The sequence below is a fragment of the Lipotes vexillifer genome, unplaced genomic scaffold, assembly GCF_000442215.2.
Source record: "Lipotes vexillifer unplaced genomic scaffold, Lipotes_vexillifer_v1.1 scaffold59, whole genome shotgun sequence".
Lineage (NCBI taxonomy): Eukaryota > Metazoa > Chordata > Mammalia > Artiodactyla > Lipotidae > Lipotes > Lipotes vexillifer.
Genome location: NW_006791208.1, coordinates 2,416,467 through 2,432,267, shown reverse-complemented (window position 1 = coordinate 2,432,267; position 15,801 = coordinate 2,416,467). Strand labels below are relative to the sequence as shown.

The following is a 15,801-nucleotide window of genomic DNA, read 5'->3' as shown; positions in this document are numbered from 1 at the left end:
CAGTCCCTTCTTCTGTACAAATGGCCCTGGTTGCTTTTTTGTTTTTGTTTGTTGTTTTTCTTAAAAAAGGGACTCGGTCTTTGTCGTTGAGTCAAGGTATTTTAAAAACACCAGCAAAGGCTATAACCAGGTCATGAAAATGTTGAATATTATCAAAGACAATACTAAAATATTCACAAAGGTATTTACAAAAGCAATTCTTAAAATAATTGATTTGTATACGGAACACCACGCTGTTTGAAAAAACCTCTGACAACGGGACAAAGGAAAAGGGGTGGGGATGGGACGATGGCAGCTTCCCTACAGAAAACCTTGTGCCGGGCCGTCTGGCACAGCGACTGGAAGTCAACAGCTGGGGTCAACGTTCCGGTCACATCCAGAGGAGTGCTGGGGGTGTTCCCCCAACCCCCAACAGAGAGGGAGACAGAGACTGAGAACACAGACAGTGGATGGGGGAGCAGGTGAGGGCCTCGGGCAGCAGCAGGGGAGGGGCGCGATGAATTTACAGAGGGGACGCAAGTGACCCAACGGCCCAGCATCACCGGCCATGCGGCTCGGGGAGCACAAGGGAGCCTGGAACAAAATGGACTCACAAGAAGCTACCCGGCAGACTCCGAGAGCGAGCAGTTAGCTGGATGGAGCGAAGCGTGGAGGGAAAACCAGAGGCTGCTTCTGCTGGAGCAGGAGTGTGGGGTGAGCTTTCGAGGCCAGAGGGACATGGAGAGAAGGAGAGGGTGGCAGCCAAGCGCGGGGTCTGAGACAGCCACAGAAACACCACGCGACGCTCGACGGCACATCCTGGCACACGCGGCGACAGACTGGGCTGGAGCCGGGGGGGGGGGGGGGCAGCCTCGAGCACAGGGACAGGCCAGATCAGACAGAGGAGCCGGAGAGAGAGTGATGCCCCGGGTTCCTGCTGCTGAGCCCCTGCATCCCCTGCCTTTCCACCACTCACCATGCCGTCTGGGTAGGCATAGGGACACTGGGACCGTCTCCTAATGAGAGGAACCCAGGAGTCAGGGAGAGGAGGGGGGGGGGGGGGGGGGGAGCAGAGGAAGGAAACAGGACGCATGGAGAGAAATGGGGCGCTCGCTGTCCAAGTCCAGTGTTCCTTTTCCCCAGACGACTTTGCAGCTTTAAGATGCTGTCGTTTAAGAAGAGGGGGCGGCTTGGAGCAAAGTTGTAAGTTGGCCATTTCTGTTGGACTCCAAATCCAGCTGGCGGCACCCGCCCCCCCTTCCCCAACTAAGGGCACAATAACTTCAGCTGGGTTCTCTCTCTCTCTGGGCCCCCTAAGGCTGGGCCCTGGCCTGAGTCAGAGGTTGTGGAGCCATCCTGGCTCTGAGGAGGCCTTGACTCCCTTTTCCACCAGTCCCCAAGCAGAAATGGCTCACCGTCTCCCAAACACAGACTCTTGTCTTTTTTTCTCTGCTCTCTGAGAGTGTTTACAGGGTATCCTGGCTTAGAGGTCTGGGGTCAAAGCGATAACCTTGGCCCCTGAGAGTTCTCTTTCCCAGAGGTTTGTGCTTTTCTGTGGTGGGTGGTAGTGGTGGTGGGCAGGCCGCTCTCACTGCCACCAACCTCTGCTGCTCCTCCAAGGCTCGGGGCCGCTGGGATACGGGGGCCCCTCCCTCAGGTTCACAGTCACGTGGAGGCGGCTCTGGGCCAGGAAGCAGGGAGGCCGGGTTACAGTTTACAAACTGGAAGAACCTGGGGGGCACTGGAGGGTCATTTGGAAGCCGCCGTCAGTGTGTGCCCCCTCCCTGGGCCAGCGCCCTGTCTCGAGGGTCATCTTTGGGGCCTGCTCTGGGCGTGGGCTCCAGACCTGCACCGCCTTCACAGTGCACCCTCCCGCCCCTAGGCTCTGAAGGCCGCAGCAGGGGCGGTCCGAGGGCACGGGCTCGCGGCGGGAAAGTGTGCGGGGCAGATGGGGAAGGAGGCCGCGTGGGGAGGGGTGGCCCCGACGGAGGGGTGGGCTTCAGTTGTTCTCAAAGAGAGACAGGAGGTCATCATTACTATTGCTCGGCAGGTCGGGGGGATCCAGGTACGAGAGGAGCTCATCAGGGTTTGTGAGTTCTGGAAGGAGCTGGAAAAGAAGCACAGAAGCTCAGATGAGGTGTCGGCTGAAGGCCGGGCCGGCCCAGCGCGAGGAAGCAGGGCAACCTCGGGCCTGTTCGCTTGCCCTCTACCTGCCTCCTGGGGCCCTGGTCCAAACAGGGGAAACTAACAGTGCCGGTGGTCCCCGGATGCACCCAGGCCACCGTGCTAGTCTGGGGCACACCCGTGCTTATTTCAAGTCTGGAAGAGTGGAGCCCTCAGCCCACCAGCTGGGAAGGCTCCTCACGCACAGTGTTCCTTAGACCCTGCCACAAGGGGCTGGGGGTCACCCATGCCTCCCAGGAGAAGCCATGTGGCTTTGCATGTAAGGCTGGCGGGTCTCTGCGGCTCCCAGCACCCCACACCGCCCCCAAGAGCTCCCGGCTCCTTGCTGAGCCCGCGGCTAGCTGGCAGCACTGCTCTTCCCTGTGGACTCCGGGAAGAGGCTACAGAGCATCCCCACCCTCTACTGTGAGGTCCTTGGACTCTTTCGGTCACACAGGGGACCCTCATCAATCTAAAAGCACCTGCCCTGGCCTGGTCTGGAGAGGAGAGTCGGGCAAGAATCCAAGAGGGCCCCAAAGCTGAGTGAATCCCATTCACCAGAGACTCTTGCTGGGGCCAAGGGTGACTCTCGCTGGGGCTGGGACGTGACCGAGGAGAGGGCAGGCCTCCTCTCTGGGAATCTAGAGCCTGGGGGCGAGGGGTGGGAGGGGCAAGGGCCGTGTCCCTCGCTGGCAGCCCTGCCCAGCTACCCAACACCCATCATTCAGTGTCCCCCTTGCCCACCTTCCAGACTACTCAGTTCTCAAGGGGGGGTGATCCCTGAATCTCAGCTGCCCGCTTCTGCCTCAGTCACACGACGCCCCCCGCCCCCGCCCCCCAGTGTGACCCGAGGCCGATCCTTCTGTCACCCCACGTGGGGGCCTCTCAGAGTGAGCGATGGAGTGAGCAAAAGCACAGGGCATGGACAACACACAGACTAGAAACTGGAGACACACACCAGCGAGACAGACAGAGGGACCTGTCCCTCCAGCCCCTCCCCTGCCTTGGGCCAGAGAGTGGCAGATGCGGCGATGGCAAAGCCGGTGTCGGGGACGGTGTCGGGGACGGACGGGAGGTGGGAAGAAGGCAGGGGTGGGCCCTCCTGTGCTGCCTCCAGGACCGGCCCACAGGGACTCTGTGAGGGCCTGGTGGGGGGGAGGGCAGGGCCGGGCGGTAGGACTGTGGCCAAGGGGACGGGGGCAGGGCCAGCAGGGTGGGGCAAGGGGTGTGGCACCCTCGCTGAGGCTTGCCCACTGCGGGGTTCCCCGGTCCTGGAGCCACAGGGGAGGCAGGCTGGCGGGGCCCACCCTCCGCCCGCCCACCCGCTCCTCACCGCTCTACCTCTCCACCCCGGGCCTCGGGCCCTCGACACCCGCCCCTGCTCTCGGGCAGTCCCGGCCCCAGGCCAAGACACGTGGTGACCCCAACTTACATCCAGCGAAGGCTCCGGCATGTCGGACGCTCCCTGCGCTCCGGCCTGACCCTCTAAGGCTGAGGAGGGGTTAAAGGTCAGGTCACTGTGTGGATGGTTGCCGGGAGCGGCCTGTGGCGGTTGCCGGGGAGGCTGGGAAGGAGGAGGAGCCCCACTGTGATGTAATGGAGGCCCTGACTGGCTGCTGGGGTGTGGGACGTGCAAACCTTGTTGCATGGAGGGATGGGGCTGGTCAGAACTGCCAGCGTGTGGCATCTGTGGAGGAGGAGAGAGCAGGAAAAAGAAAGGTGAGGTGACGAGGTACAGCGACGAGATGCCTGGAGAAATGAAAACCAAACAAAACCAGGAAAATAACAAAACCCCCAAAACAAAGCCCCCCCTCTACAAAGCTGAATGCTTTTTTTTTTTTTTTTCTTTCCTGCAGAGAAACAAACAAACAAGCAAACAAGTCCTCCCCCTCAAAACCGCCAGTCAGGGAGGCTGAAGCCACGTGGGGCAGGGAGGGAGGCGGCCAGGGGCTCTGAGACTAGCAGAGACCCTGAGATCGGGGCCCAGGCCCCTGGGAGCCCCTCTGTCTCCCTAGCCCGGACACCAGCACAATGAGCAACAGCAAGGGCGGGATGGAGAAGCGAAATGGGCATGTTTCCGGGGAGCAGGGAGGCGGGCGGGAGTGCTGCTGGCGGCGTGGTGCAGGCCCGAGCCGGGGAGGCGGGGAGCAGACACGGACGACAGCATGGGGCAGGCGTGCAGCTCACGGGGGTCTGCGCCTCCACGCGGGCCCTGGCCCGGGGGTGACACTAGGCACGCCGGCTCCGGGGGCAGCGGGGCCTCGGTGTAAGCTCTGCCTGCTGTCCCGGGGTAGGACGGAGCTGTGCCCAAAGTAAAGGAGGCGACCTGGGGCTTCTGACTCCTGCCAGACCCTCCTGCTGGCCACCCACCTAGGCAGCAACAGGCGTGCTTCTCTCGTAGCCCCCCCCCCCCCCACCGCCCCTGCGCGTGTACCGAACCGTCGGGGCTATGGGTGGGCAGGGGACACGAGTGGGTGGGACTTAAACTTCCCCTGTAGGTCTGTTTGCTGCCTCAAGCCGCCCTGCCTTCAGAGTTCAGGTCTCGGAGTGAAAGGCCAAGTCTAAGTCGGGGCCCCCACCCCCGGCATCCCCAACGGTCCCCGGGCCCCCCCTCACACTCTGCGAGGGAAGGGAGCTCACTGACTGGCCAGGCCTCTCACTTGGAATGGGCAGCCAGGTGACCAAATGTCTCCTTGGGCAGTACCCTCCTCCCAGCCCTGTCTTCTGGGCCACACAGAAACAGACACTCCTTTCGTGGGTTTGCAAACGGCGGTGACACCATATCCCGTATCTTCTCCAGACACCAGTTCCTCTTCCTGTTTCTCCTAAAAGCTGCCCCCCCAAGCCTTGCTGTGGGCTGGCTCCTGCCCACGGTCCAGGTGGCCCTCTGCAGCACAGTGCCCCTCCAGCCCGGGCCTTGAGAACGAGGGATGACCGTGTGACGTGAAGGCTGCTGACCCTGGGGGAACCACTTGTGGGATGCACACAAAGTAAGAAGAACCAGAAGGGGCGGGAGGGACAGCCCTCACAGCTGTCGGCGAGGCCAGCGTGTGATGCTCCACAGCGACCATTCTGGGAAGTGGGGGGCAGGGAGGGGCTCCACACTCCTGGAGCAGCCCAGCCCCAGACAGTCCCCAGATCTGCTGACACAACTAACGCCCTCGGCCCTGACATCTTGCTGGATTATCTCAGAACCAGAGGTGCTCTCTGGGACCTGCTGACACACCTGTCAGCCTCCCACCTGGCACGGGAGAGCCTTGGGTGAGCCAGCACCTGGTTGGAGCCCTCCCACCAGTCCGTGCGCCTGGGAATCCTTCCTGGCCTCGTGCTCGGCCGGGTCAGGCTGCTCTGGTTGGGCAAGTGGGTTTGTTGACCTGTGACTGCACCACACCACCTTGCACAGCTGTACCTCTGGGTCCAGTTCCCATCTAACAAAAGCCCAGAAACGGACAAGGACACTGCATATCTGAAAAGCTTCCTGGGGGGGGAGGGGCTGTGAAGTCAACCCAAGGGCTTAAGTCCCTCTGCGAGGACCCTGGTGGCAGGGCTGACAAGGCAGGAAAAGGCCTTGTTGGATGCAGAAAGCACACTGGGGGGGGGGGGGCTGTGAAGTCAACCCAAGGGCTTAAGTCCCTCTGCGAGGACCCTGGTGGCAGGGCTGACAAGGCAGGAAAAGGCCTTGTTGGATGCAGAAAGCACACAGCACCCCTGCTGCCATCTTCCAGTGCTGGGAACTGTGAGGAGACAGAAGGTGCCAGATCAATGTGGAGCAGGGGTGTGATCTGGGTGATTCCTGGACATGGAAGGCTGACGTCCTGGGGAGCAGGGCTGGGGAAGGGGGCCAGGAGAGACGCCCCCCGAAACTGGAAGCCCCATGGGGCAGAAAGTAACTTGCGAAAACATGGCTGAAGGCTGGTGAGAGCAGCTATTTCCAACTTGGCATTCTGGGTTCCTGCAGGAAAGCTGCTGCAGTGCCCCTCATTTAGAGTCCTTCTGGTTAATAGTCACTCCTGCTGAGAACTGGTGGCTCTGGCGCACAGGACAGTCCCTGGCCCAGTGCTGGATGTTTCCCAACTCCGTGTCAGCTGTGGGTAACACAGTACAATCCAGAGGCCCCTTCCTTCCAGGCCACATGATAGAGACTGGGAGAGCTTGGAGAGGTACCTTCGGGCGTAGGCCCAACTCCACTGCCAGGCATTGGCGAGACCCCTGGACCCTTCTCTCTGGCTGCTGTGGCCCAGGACCCACTGCCAGGCCCTCAGTGACTGCCCCTCCTGCTAAGATGAGAGACCAGGGACAGAAAGAATGACTGAGGCCTCAGTCTTCAGCCCTTGGGCCTCAGTTCCCTCAAAACCCCAAGTGTTCTTCCTCCATCCAGGCATTGCCAGAATTTTTGCTCCATTAGCTTGAGGCCGGTGTCTGTCTTGCTTACACCTGGTTCAAGGCACAGCCGGGAGACCAGGCTCAGAAAACGTCTGCTAGATCAAGTGCAATCATCCACCGCTGCCTAGATAAGGCCTCGGGAGGCGGCCAGGCCTCCCACCACTGCTGTCGGCGCCACAGGAAGGGAAGGCCTCTGGACAGCACGGGCCACCTCACCCGAAGGGGCTTTCTCGGCAATATAGTGTGTGTTAATACGTGAAACAGGACGAGAAGTGAATACTCTTGGAATAAGTAGAAATCCTAATGTTTCTTTTTGCAGGAGGAGGTGATACCCTGAAGATTCAGACCCCTGGGGAATAAGTGCCTGGGTCTGGGACTAAATTCTAGATGGCTGGATGAAGCTACAGTAAGTCAGCCTAACAGTGTGTGTAAGAGGGGGAGAAAGGGGATGGGGCTGTGTGTGTGTGGTGTGTATAGGACGTGTGCCGGGTGTATGGGCGGTGTGTGGGCCTGTATGTAGGGGGTGTGCAGGCATCTGCATGTGTGTATATGCATGCAATGTATGTGCAGGTAAGAGCTTGAAGCTTCCCCCATCTGAGAATCTGATGTCCTGGGTGAAACGGCCAAGTCCAAGGACACTGATGGGCCATGACCCAGCCTCAGTCAGGCCTCCCACGCCCTCTTGGGTCCCGAGACTCAACTCTCAGTCCTCCCCTTTGCCTGGTAGGGAACTAGGCAAACATGAGAAAGGTCCAGGGGAGCCCTCTGTCCCCGTCAGCCCCGCACCGGGGCTGGGGGCACGGGGGAGGTGGAGGGTCAGCGGCGAGGAAGAGGTACTCACAGTCTCCTGCATGGGGTGACTGAGGGGCTTCTCAAGGGCGGCCATGTTGTTGGGCATGTCCGGGGGGTGGGAGAGCTGGGGGGGCCCGTGCATGAAGTCGTTCATGGACGTCCCACCGGGGTTCCCGTGGGGGAAGTCAAAGTTGCCATGGCCCTGGTAGCTGTTGCCTGGGGAGGGAACGAGATGGGGAGGGATGTGACCCAGAGGGAAGACGGCCACCCCAGGGAACTCAGAGTGTAAAGGAGGAACCAAGGCCCACCCTCCTGCGAGGCTAGAGTCGGCTCCTGCAGCCCTAGACCTCAGGGCCGTACAGCGGGGCAGCGATGCAGCCTTCTCCTGCGGGCCTTAGTACCCCAGGGCGTGTGCTGGTGTACAGCCACGAGCAGGGCTAGAGTAGGAAGAGAGGGTGGTCGGGCTCCTGCGGCGGGACACATGGAATGAGGCCCGAGTCTGACCTTTCCACAGGATCTGCTGAGTGAGCCCCCCAGACCTGCTCACCCACAGCCCCCATGAGGCTGCCCTTCATCACTGGGACCACCCAGGCCCAGAGCGGGAGGTCGGCGTCTGCCAAGTCCATAAAGAAAGCTGTGCCAGATTCGAGATGACACCCTCAGAGCCAGCTGTCTGGCCTCCCAAGCCGCTGCTTCCTCCACCACGTGGCCACGGTGAGAGCTCAGAGGATCAGCACACTGGAAAGCTGGGACGCTCAGCATGCTGTGGGACTCTGGCTAGGTAGGCTAACCTCTCTGGGCCTTTAATCATCCAGGAGCCCCAGGAACCTTAGAGCAGGGGTTCTGCGGGGAGCTGCCATGCCCGGTGTTTGGGGGGCGGGGGGGGGTACTTTCTGGGAACTGAGGGCAGTGTGGTGCAGCTTGCTCTGGGCAGCAGGAAGTGAGGGGGCAGTGACAGTGACCTTGGTGGCCCAAGGCTGGTGGCTCCAGGCCCCTGGACCCCGTCTCTGGAAGGGTGGGAGAGTTGCAGGGATAGGGACAATACGTAGATGTCAGAGGGCAACACGGGAGGGCCAGGAGCGCCAGGAGGGGTGTGGTCTTAGTGCCCCCAGCAAAGCAGGCTCTGAAGCCCCTAAGCTTGGCGGCTGCCGACCAGGGAGATCCAGGAGTCAGGAGGGAGGCTGGGCAGCTGGGGGTGCGAGAGGCGGGAGGCTGGCTCGCAGGGCAGCTCCTCACTCATGCCTTCCCAGCTGGGTGCCAACCCACAGGGCTGGCTGGGTGGAAGGGGGTGGGGGAGGAGGGCATCGCACGGGCCGCCGTACCAATTTCAGCGACGTGGTATTGTTTTTGTGGGGGCGTGCGTTACCTCTGCCTCTTCACACCACGCCCTCCCTGCACCTGCCACCATCACCCCAGAAATCCTGGGCCCCTGCTGGGGCTTCTCCTTCCCTCTCTGTCGGCCATCACTCACCTTGGCTGCTGTAGTCGTTGGAGTTGGTGCCCCCGGGAGGGGGAGGGAGTGGATAGGGGGACGGGCCGGGGCCCAGGGCTGCGATCATCTCCATGACATTGGGCATGATCATCTGGCTGGGACTCATGGTCTTGAACCGCTTGGACGGGATGCCATCAGGGTCATCCTTAATGTGGAGGTCCGACTTGATGGGCACTGGCCGCCAGCTGCATGTGGGGTCAATGGTGACCTCTTCAAACTCGGAGCTGGGGGGAGCAAGCGGGCAGAGCTGAGGCTCTGGGGTACCGGGCTTTGGACACGAGGGCCTCCAGCTCGGACAGACACTGAGATGTCCTCGTCCAGGCTCCCTCTGCCCCCATTCCCACCATGCTCTGCATAGGACAGAAGTGTGATGGATTTTTATAACTTTTGAAAGATGGGGAGACTGAGACTAGGAAAAGCAAGTGGCTGGGCATCGGGCAGCAGGCCCCAAAGCCTCCACCCGAGACACGGCCATGTCAACTTCCTGCTCTGGCTGAGCTTGGTCCTTTCTGGAAAGTTCATTTGCCCCCAGGTACAGAACCCCTTAAATTGGCAGAGAGGTGAGGGATGTGGGAAAATGGTCTGCCGGCCAGTAGGGGACAAGGTTATCAGGGGTGATCACACACTCACCTCATGCAACCCAGGTCAGCATCCCGTGCCCCCCCTCCTCCCCCACCCCCTGCCCTAGTGTGGGGAGGCCCACTTACTGTTGGATGGCATTCAGGATGCCCCACATGTACTGATCTACCTCCAGGCCCTCGAGCAGAGCGGTTTTACTGGAAAAGGAGAAAGGGGGCTTGGCCTTTGCTCCTGGACCCTAGCGGGTGAGGCCACAGCCCACTCTTCCCCACTGTGTCCAAGAGACCCGGGCCCTGCCACTGGTTACTACTTGGGGGCACCGACAGGAGAGGGCAGCCTTGTGACTGCTTGATACAAAGGGACTGTGCACAGCCCCCGTGATCTGAGCCCCTCTGCTGTACTTGGGTTCTCTCATCTGTGTTTAGGGCAGGTGGAGGTGGCTGGACCCCACAGAGCAGGGCCACAGCTCCTCCTGGAGCCGGGTCACGCAGCTTATGCTGAGGTGGGCATCACTCACTTGCACACAGGACACCTCCAGGTCCCTCTCTCGCAATTCAGCTGCAGGTACGACTCCAAGTCAAAGCACTGCGGAGGCCGGGAGACACAGACAGATGAGAGCAGGGCTCTCAGAAACCTCTTAAATGCAAATGCCACTGCCTCCGGGACCCTCATGAAGACGTCTCACCAGGGAGGGAGACAGGTGTTGAGGGAGGGAGACCCAGGGTTGAGAGGGGTGATGACCTTGCCGATTTTCTGCTGTGCTTACAGCTTTCGGGCCACGTGGAATCCCTGCACACCTGTGCCCAGCCCTCCTCATACCATCCCTGTGCCCCAGATGACCCATGGCCTCTGAGAAGCCTTCCTGGTTCCCCTGCAGCCACCTCTCACCGATCCTGCCCCGTGACAGCCCCTCTCCCTGGCCCGGCCCAGGCATGGAGGACACACCCCATCCAGTTCAGCAGTGTGCGTCCAAATAAATAAAGCGACAAATAAAGCGACCAGACCTCTGCTGCCCCTGTTTTCCCGGGGATGGGGGTTAGGGGGGGGCTGGGAGGCTCCTGACCCACTATGAAGCCCTCGGGGCCAATTGTGAGAGGGTGGGGCTGAGGGTGCGGCTGGCCTGGCCCCACGGTAGCCCCCACCCAGTGAACCCCACCCACCTGGGCTGCCTGCATTAAGCCACCCAAACTGTGACAGTCACTCATCCCACAGCCACTTCCTGAGTACCTGCTCAGGGCAGGGCCTCGGGACACAGCAGTGAACCAGGCAGAGGCGTCCCTGCTTTCAGGTTCCCTATCAGCCGTAGTGGCCGTATGTGCAGAATTTCCAGCTGGCATCTGACATCTGCCAGGGCTGGGACTGTCTAAATCCAGCTCTGTAGCCCCCTGGGAACCTAGCTCTGAGCACACAGATATGCTCAGAGGATAAATGATGGCAGGAGTGAGTCAGTGAAATCAGCTCCTGATGGCCATGGCATCCTTCCGGGGTTACAGACAGGCCCTGCTACCCATCCCACTGCCTACTCCTCGCCATCCCAGCCAGACTCCAGGACGCTCTCCCTGGGACTGCTCACCTGGACGTGCTTGCAATCGTGGCCTCGAGCAGGCAGCTGGATGCGCCGGAATGTGATGGGGCACTTCAGAGACACCTTGATGGCTGTCTGCTCCACGCCATCTTCCCCATTGAGGGTTGTGTTGCCTGATGAGGCAGCCACGCTGCTGAAATTCCGCTTGACTGTAGGGTGGAGGCACAGGTGGATAAGGAGGGCAGGGCTGTCCTGCACACCCCCCACTCCTTCAAGTGGCTGATACACACTCTGATTCTCCACGTCCCCCAGCACAGGGAGGTCTCATGAACAGGTGCAGGGCACCCCCACCTGGGCAAAAGGGAGCTCAGCATGCTGGAGGCCCTGGGCCTCCCAGCACTCTGGAATGACACTCTACATGTGACATGTGTGAAGTGCCCCTGGAGGTGGCTACATCAGTCCCCCAGTCTCTGCAGTTCATGCCCTGTCTTCACTAGGAAGGCAGGACTTTCTGCAAACCCTGCAGAAACCCAGTCTGGCACTTCACTGACTTTCTGGGTCAGTGGGAGAGCCCCACAGGCACTTTTGCACTTAATTCTCCAAATGTGGTAATGGCCTGGCCAGATTCTAGGGCTCAGGACGTGAAGAAGCACATTTGAAGGGGGGAGCAGTGATGTACCTCCCTGCGTGGTGCACCCCCCTCCCCCGCCCCGGCCCCCAAGTGTCTGCACCTGGGAGTCAGAGCCAAGTCCCCCCGTCTCGAGTTAGGCCTGGGCTGTTGAGGTGGAATCCACCCCTGTGCTTCTCTCCTGACGAAGAACCCCCTCTTCCAGTTCCTCCCATCCTTCCAGGTGATCACCTCCTCCAGGAAGCCTGCCTGGCCTACCTGCACCACGGCATCTTCTTTTAATCTGCCCTACATGCTGTACTCACGGTACTGTGTGCTCATCTGATCATCCCCACAGCCTCAGAGGAGGGGCATTGGAGGGGGAGGGGCTAGTGCCAGGGAACACTCAGGGTCCGGTGGTGCCAGGCCCAGGGGACAGTGAACGTGGTGGGACTGGGGTCTGGTTCCAGCCCCTGAGCCCCCACTCACTTTTCGTGATACAGTGCTCTGCGGGCAGGAGCCGCTTCTTGAGGAGGCCTTGCAGCACGGAGCGCACGGAGGGCCGGTGGACCAGCTGCAGCACGAAGAGGTGGGACTGCCGAGAAAGAGCAGAGGCTCGGTCCCTGCCGCTTGGCCCCCACGCCTGCCACCTGGGCCTCCGCAGGCCTAGGCCGCCCCCCTCACCCCAGAGGCTAAGCGCAGGAAAGGGCCCCACATCCATGGTGATGCCCCGTTAGGAGAGGGTCCCCTGGGACCCGGGAGAGAGCCCTTGAGGCCCAGGATGTGTCCTGGGACCTGCGAGCTGGGGATCCAGACCGGGGTCACTACCCGGGGGCAGCTGCTGCTGTCTATGCCAACAAGGCTGACTCTGATGCTGATATACCCCTGGGATGTGGTTATGGGACACAAGGCATCAAGATCTGGGCCAAACTCACTTCCTAGCCTTGGCCCTCCTGCCCCTCGCCCCGCTGTTCCCCATCATGCCTCCTCCACCCTTCCCGCCAGAGGATGCTGTCCTGTCTTCACTCCTCCAGGAAGCCTTCCAGGACTGCAACCCCCAACAAGCCCCCGCAGGCTCCTCACTCTGACAGCATCCCCAGTCCTGTGACTCTTATCCCCGGGTGGTCGTGGCCCCCCCAACCCTCATAAGGGCAGGATCAGAGCTCTTCCTTCTCCTCCAGGGAGGCCAGCAGAGTGGGGCAGGTACTCTGCAAATCCCTGGACAAGCCCTGAGTGTCAGGCCCTGATCTTGGGGGACAGGAGTGTGGCTCAGACGTGGTCCCAGATCAGTGAGTCACAGGTCAGGGCACACACATACACAGTTCTGAGACAGCATGGTTGGGTGACAAAGGGAAGGAATTGACTCCAGACTTGGTGGAGTTGGTTCTCAGGTGAAAAAGTGATTAGAAGATAAAAATTTCTTGCAAATGAGGCACGAACGGAACCTAGCTTTGAGGGACACTCAGAACTTCCTCAGTGGAAGAAGGTGGTGGGCATGGGGGGTGGTGTCCGGGAGGAGGATCTACACGAGCAAAGGGAGGGGAGTGTGTAGACCAGATGGAGGCTGCGGTAGGAGAAAAGGCCAGGCCTCGGACCAGAGCATGGCGGCTTGAATTTCACCCCACGGCCCTGGGGGGGACTGTGGCATGTTTCTGGGGTACTCCTGAAAGATCACTCCTGGGGAAGGGGGATGGAGACCCCTGATGCAGCTGAGGCCCAGAGGAGGCTGGGGATCTCGGGCCCACCCGCACACTCACGCAGCAGCAGGCGGTGACGGTGATCTGGATGGTGTTGCGGCCCGGCTGGCACACGTGCTTGAGGTGCAGGGGCTTGTGGGATGTCTTGTTGTCGCCGCGCTCGATGGTGAGGGGCGTGGCGTTCACGCTGACCTGCACCGAGGCTGGCCAGTTGGTGTTCATCTGCCGGTCCTCGTGGTGGTAGCACTTGAACTGCAGCTCCAGGTCAGACCTGGGGGCGGGGCGAGGCTCAGGGCGGCTCTGCGAGGGGGCTGCCCATGGCCTCCATGACCCCGCCCTCACCAGAGCCCCCCACCGAGTCACTCAGCACCCTGTCCTCAGCCGCGAAGGCTCCCCCAGCTGCCTCGGGCTCTCCTCTCTCACCCTGGATGCTCCCCCTGCCCAGGCCTCCCATCAAAACCCATCCCAACAACCCAAATGCCCCCCATGACTCCCATATACTGCTCAACCACAGCCCCACAGCTCTGACCACAATCTGCCTCAGTCCCCTGCATGGAAGTGCGCCTCCTGTTCCCCCAGGACAGAGACAGACGGACAGACGCTAACTCAACGAGGCCAGCTGGAAGGCTGATTATGCCCTGAGCTCCTGTGGGAGAAGCACCCCAGGCTAGGGCCTGCCTGGTTCAGTTCCCGGCCCCCTACCCCTGCGGTGGGCCAAGGACACGGCACTGAAGGAGTCCCCACAAAGCCAGCAGGGCCAGTGGCCGAGCCACAGAAGGTCTCGCAGGCGACGGTACTCACGGCTAAGGAGCAGTGGGTGAGCAGGGCCCCTGCATGGGGGTCCCTCTACCCTTTTGCCTGAGTGCACTCCCGTGCCCTCCTGCCCACCCCAGCTGCCTCTGGCCTGCTCAAGGCAACGGGCCAGCTGCGCGCGCACAGTGGCGTGTGTGCACGTGCCCAGCTCAGACACATCTCGTGCCCTCAGGGTGCTCACTGGGCAGCTGAGGCCTTTGGTCACTGACACCGCGAGGCAGTGTGAGTCCTGCCCGCGGAGGAGGAACCGAGGGTGGAGACACCAATGCGTTCTGGTGTCTGAGAGACCTGGGCCCGAGTCCCAGCTCTGCCCCTTGCTAGCTGCGAGGACTCATCCAAGCTAATCACTTCTCTGGCCTCAGTTTCCTCACTGTAATGGGGCAAGCAATGCCCACTCATAAGATCAAAAGAGATCAGGTATAGGAGGCTCAGAACACAGAGCCTGGCCCAGCAGGGGGCCTCCAGACCCCTCACTCCAGCGCCCACTGTTTGAGCAGCAGCCCCGCCCGGTGGCCAGCTGCAGGAAGGACCCGGCCCTGTTCCCGTTCCTCTCTCTATATTCCTGGCTCTGACCACATGAGCCACGTTCGGGGCCAACTCGGGGGCCCTGCTGGAACATCCTCCTTCTCAGCCTGAGCTATAGCCACGTCTTCCTCTGGGAATTTGTTCTTGACCACTGTTGATCAGGACTGGGGTGAGTGACAGCAGCTCCCTACCCTCAGGCCACGAAGCCAAGGCAGATTTGTCTGTCTCCCCGCTTTGACACCCCCAGGGCCTTGCACACAGCAGGGCCCAGTCAGCAATGCTCAGCAGGTGACGGTGTCAAGCAGATGCTGTTGACACGTGTCTCAGGCGATGCCAGGGCCCAGGAATGTCAGCACCGGGGCCACCTCCACCCGGCTCGGGCTGTGCTGTGCCCTGACGCTCACCTCCACATCAGCGTCTGGTGGACTGTGGGCCTCAGGTGAAAGACGTGGTTGCTGACGGCCAGGTTGTGCTCCAGGCGGAAGGGCTCCAGCACCACGCCGTCCCGCACGGGGAACGTGAGCCGCAGCTCGTCATTGTGGCTGGCTGCGCGGGGGAGGAGCAGGTGAGCCGCACGGCCCTCGCCCCGGTGGCACACGACACGCACCCTTGGCTGCATGCTCTGGGCGCGTGTGTGAACAGGGCCACGGCAGCTGGGCTGTGTGCTCAAGGGCACACCAGGCAGCCCCTGGCTTCTTCTGGTCCCTCCGACCCCATCCTGACCATCCCTGCCTCCCGCTTCCCACTCATCCCCCAGCTCTGCACCCGCCCCCTGCTCTGGAAGCCCCGGCTGGCTTCTCCTCCCAGCCCTTTGCCACAGCTGAGAGTTGCTTTCCCTCCCAGCCTCCAGCCGCTCAGGCAGGTGGTAAGGAGGCCTGCTCTCACACCCCCCCGCCACCCCGCTCTTTCCCGCGCCCAGCCCCCAGAGGCAGGCAGGCAGGCAGGCAGGCAGGCAGGCAGACTTCCAAGCCCGCTGACTCCTGGCACACTGTGTATGGGGGACGTGGAGGCAGGTGGAGGTGGCTTGACGAGGGAGGGAGGAGGGAAGGAGAGAGCAGGGCGCTCACCTGGGGGTGGCGGCAGAGCGCTCATATTTGGCTTGATGTCAGGTGGGAAGGGGGGTTTAACGTCTTGGCTGGGGGACAGGTATGGGGGGATGCTGCTCCCGGGGGTCATGGGGGGCGTGGGGTTCCCTGGAACAGGTGAGTGGGGGTAATTTGCCACAGGAACCGGCCTGGGAGGCTGG

The 15,801-nt window shown here is 61.5% G+C and overlaps 1 protein-coding gene across 1 annotated transcript in view; it reads right to left on the bottom strand.

Moving 5' to 3' along the window:
• Positions 1 to 1,978: 1,978 nt before the first annotated feature.
• Positions 1,979 to 15,801, bottom strand: part of ZMIZ1 (zinc finger MIZ-type containing 1) — a 112,041-nt gene continuing 98,218 nt past the window's right edge. The window contains exons 11-21 of the mRNA XM_007464208.1: positions 15,623 to 15,797; positions 14,960 to 15,101; positions 13,278 to 13,488; positions 12,010 to 12,115; positions 10,962 to 11,122; positions 9,906 to 9,973; positions 9,517 to 9,585; positions 8,789 to 9,033; positions 7,367 to 7,533; positions 3,575 to 3,829; positions 1,979 to 2,086 (exon numbers count right to left, since the gene is read on the bottom strand). Coding sequence (XP_007464270.1) covers positions 1,979 to 2,086; positions 3,575 to 3,829; positions 7,367 to 7,533; positions 8,789 to 9,033; positions 9,517 to 9,585; positions 9,906 to 9,973; positions 10,962 to 11,122; positions 12,010 to 12,115; positions 13,278 to 13,488; positions 14,960 to 15,101; positions 15,623 to 15,797 — 1,707 coding nt within the window. The remainder of the gene's footprint in view (positions 2,087 to 3,574; positions 3,830 to 7,366; positions 7,534 to 8,788; positions 9,034 to 9,516; positions 9,586 to 9,905; positions 9,974 to 10,961; positions 11,123 to 12,009; positions 12,116 to 13,277; positions 13,489 to 14,959; positions 15,102 to 15,622; positions 15,798 to 15,801) is intronic.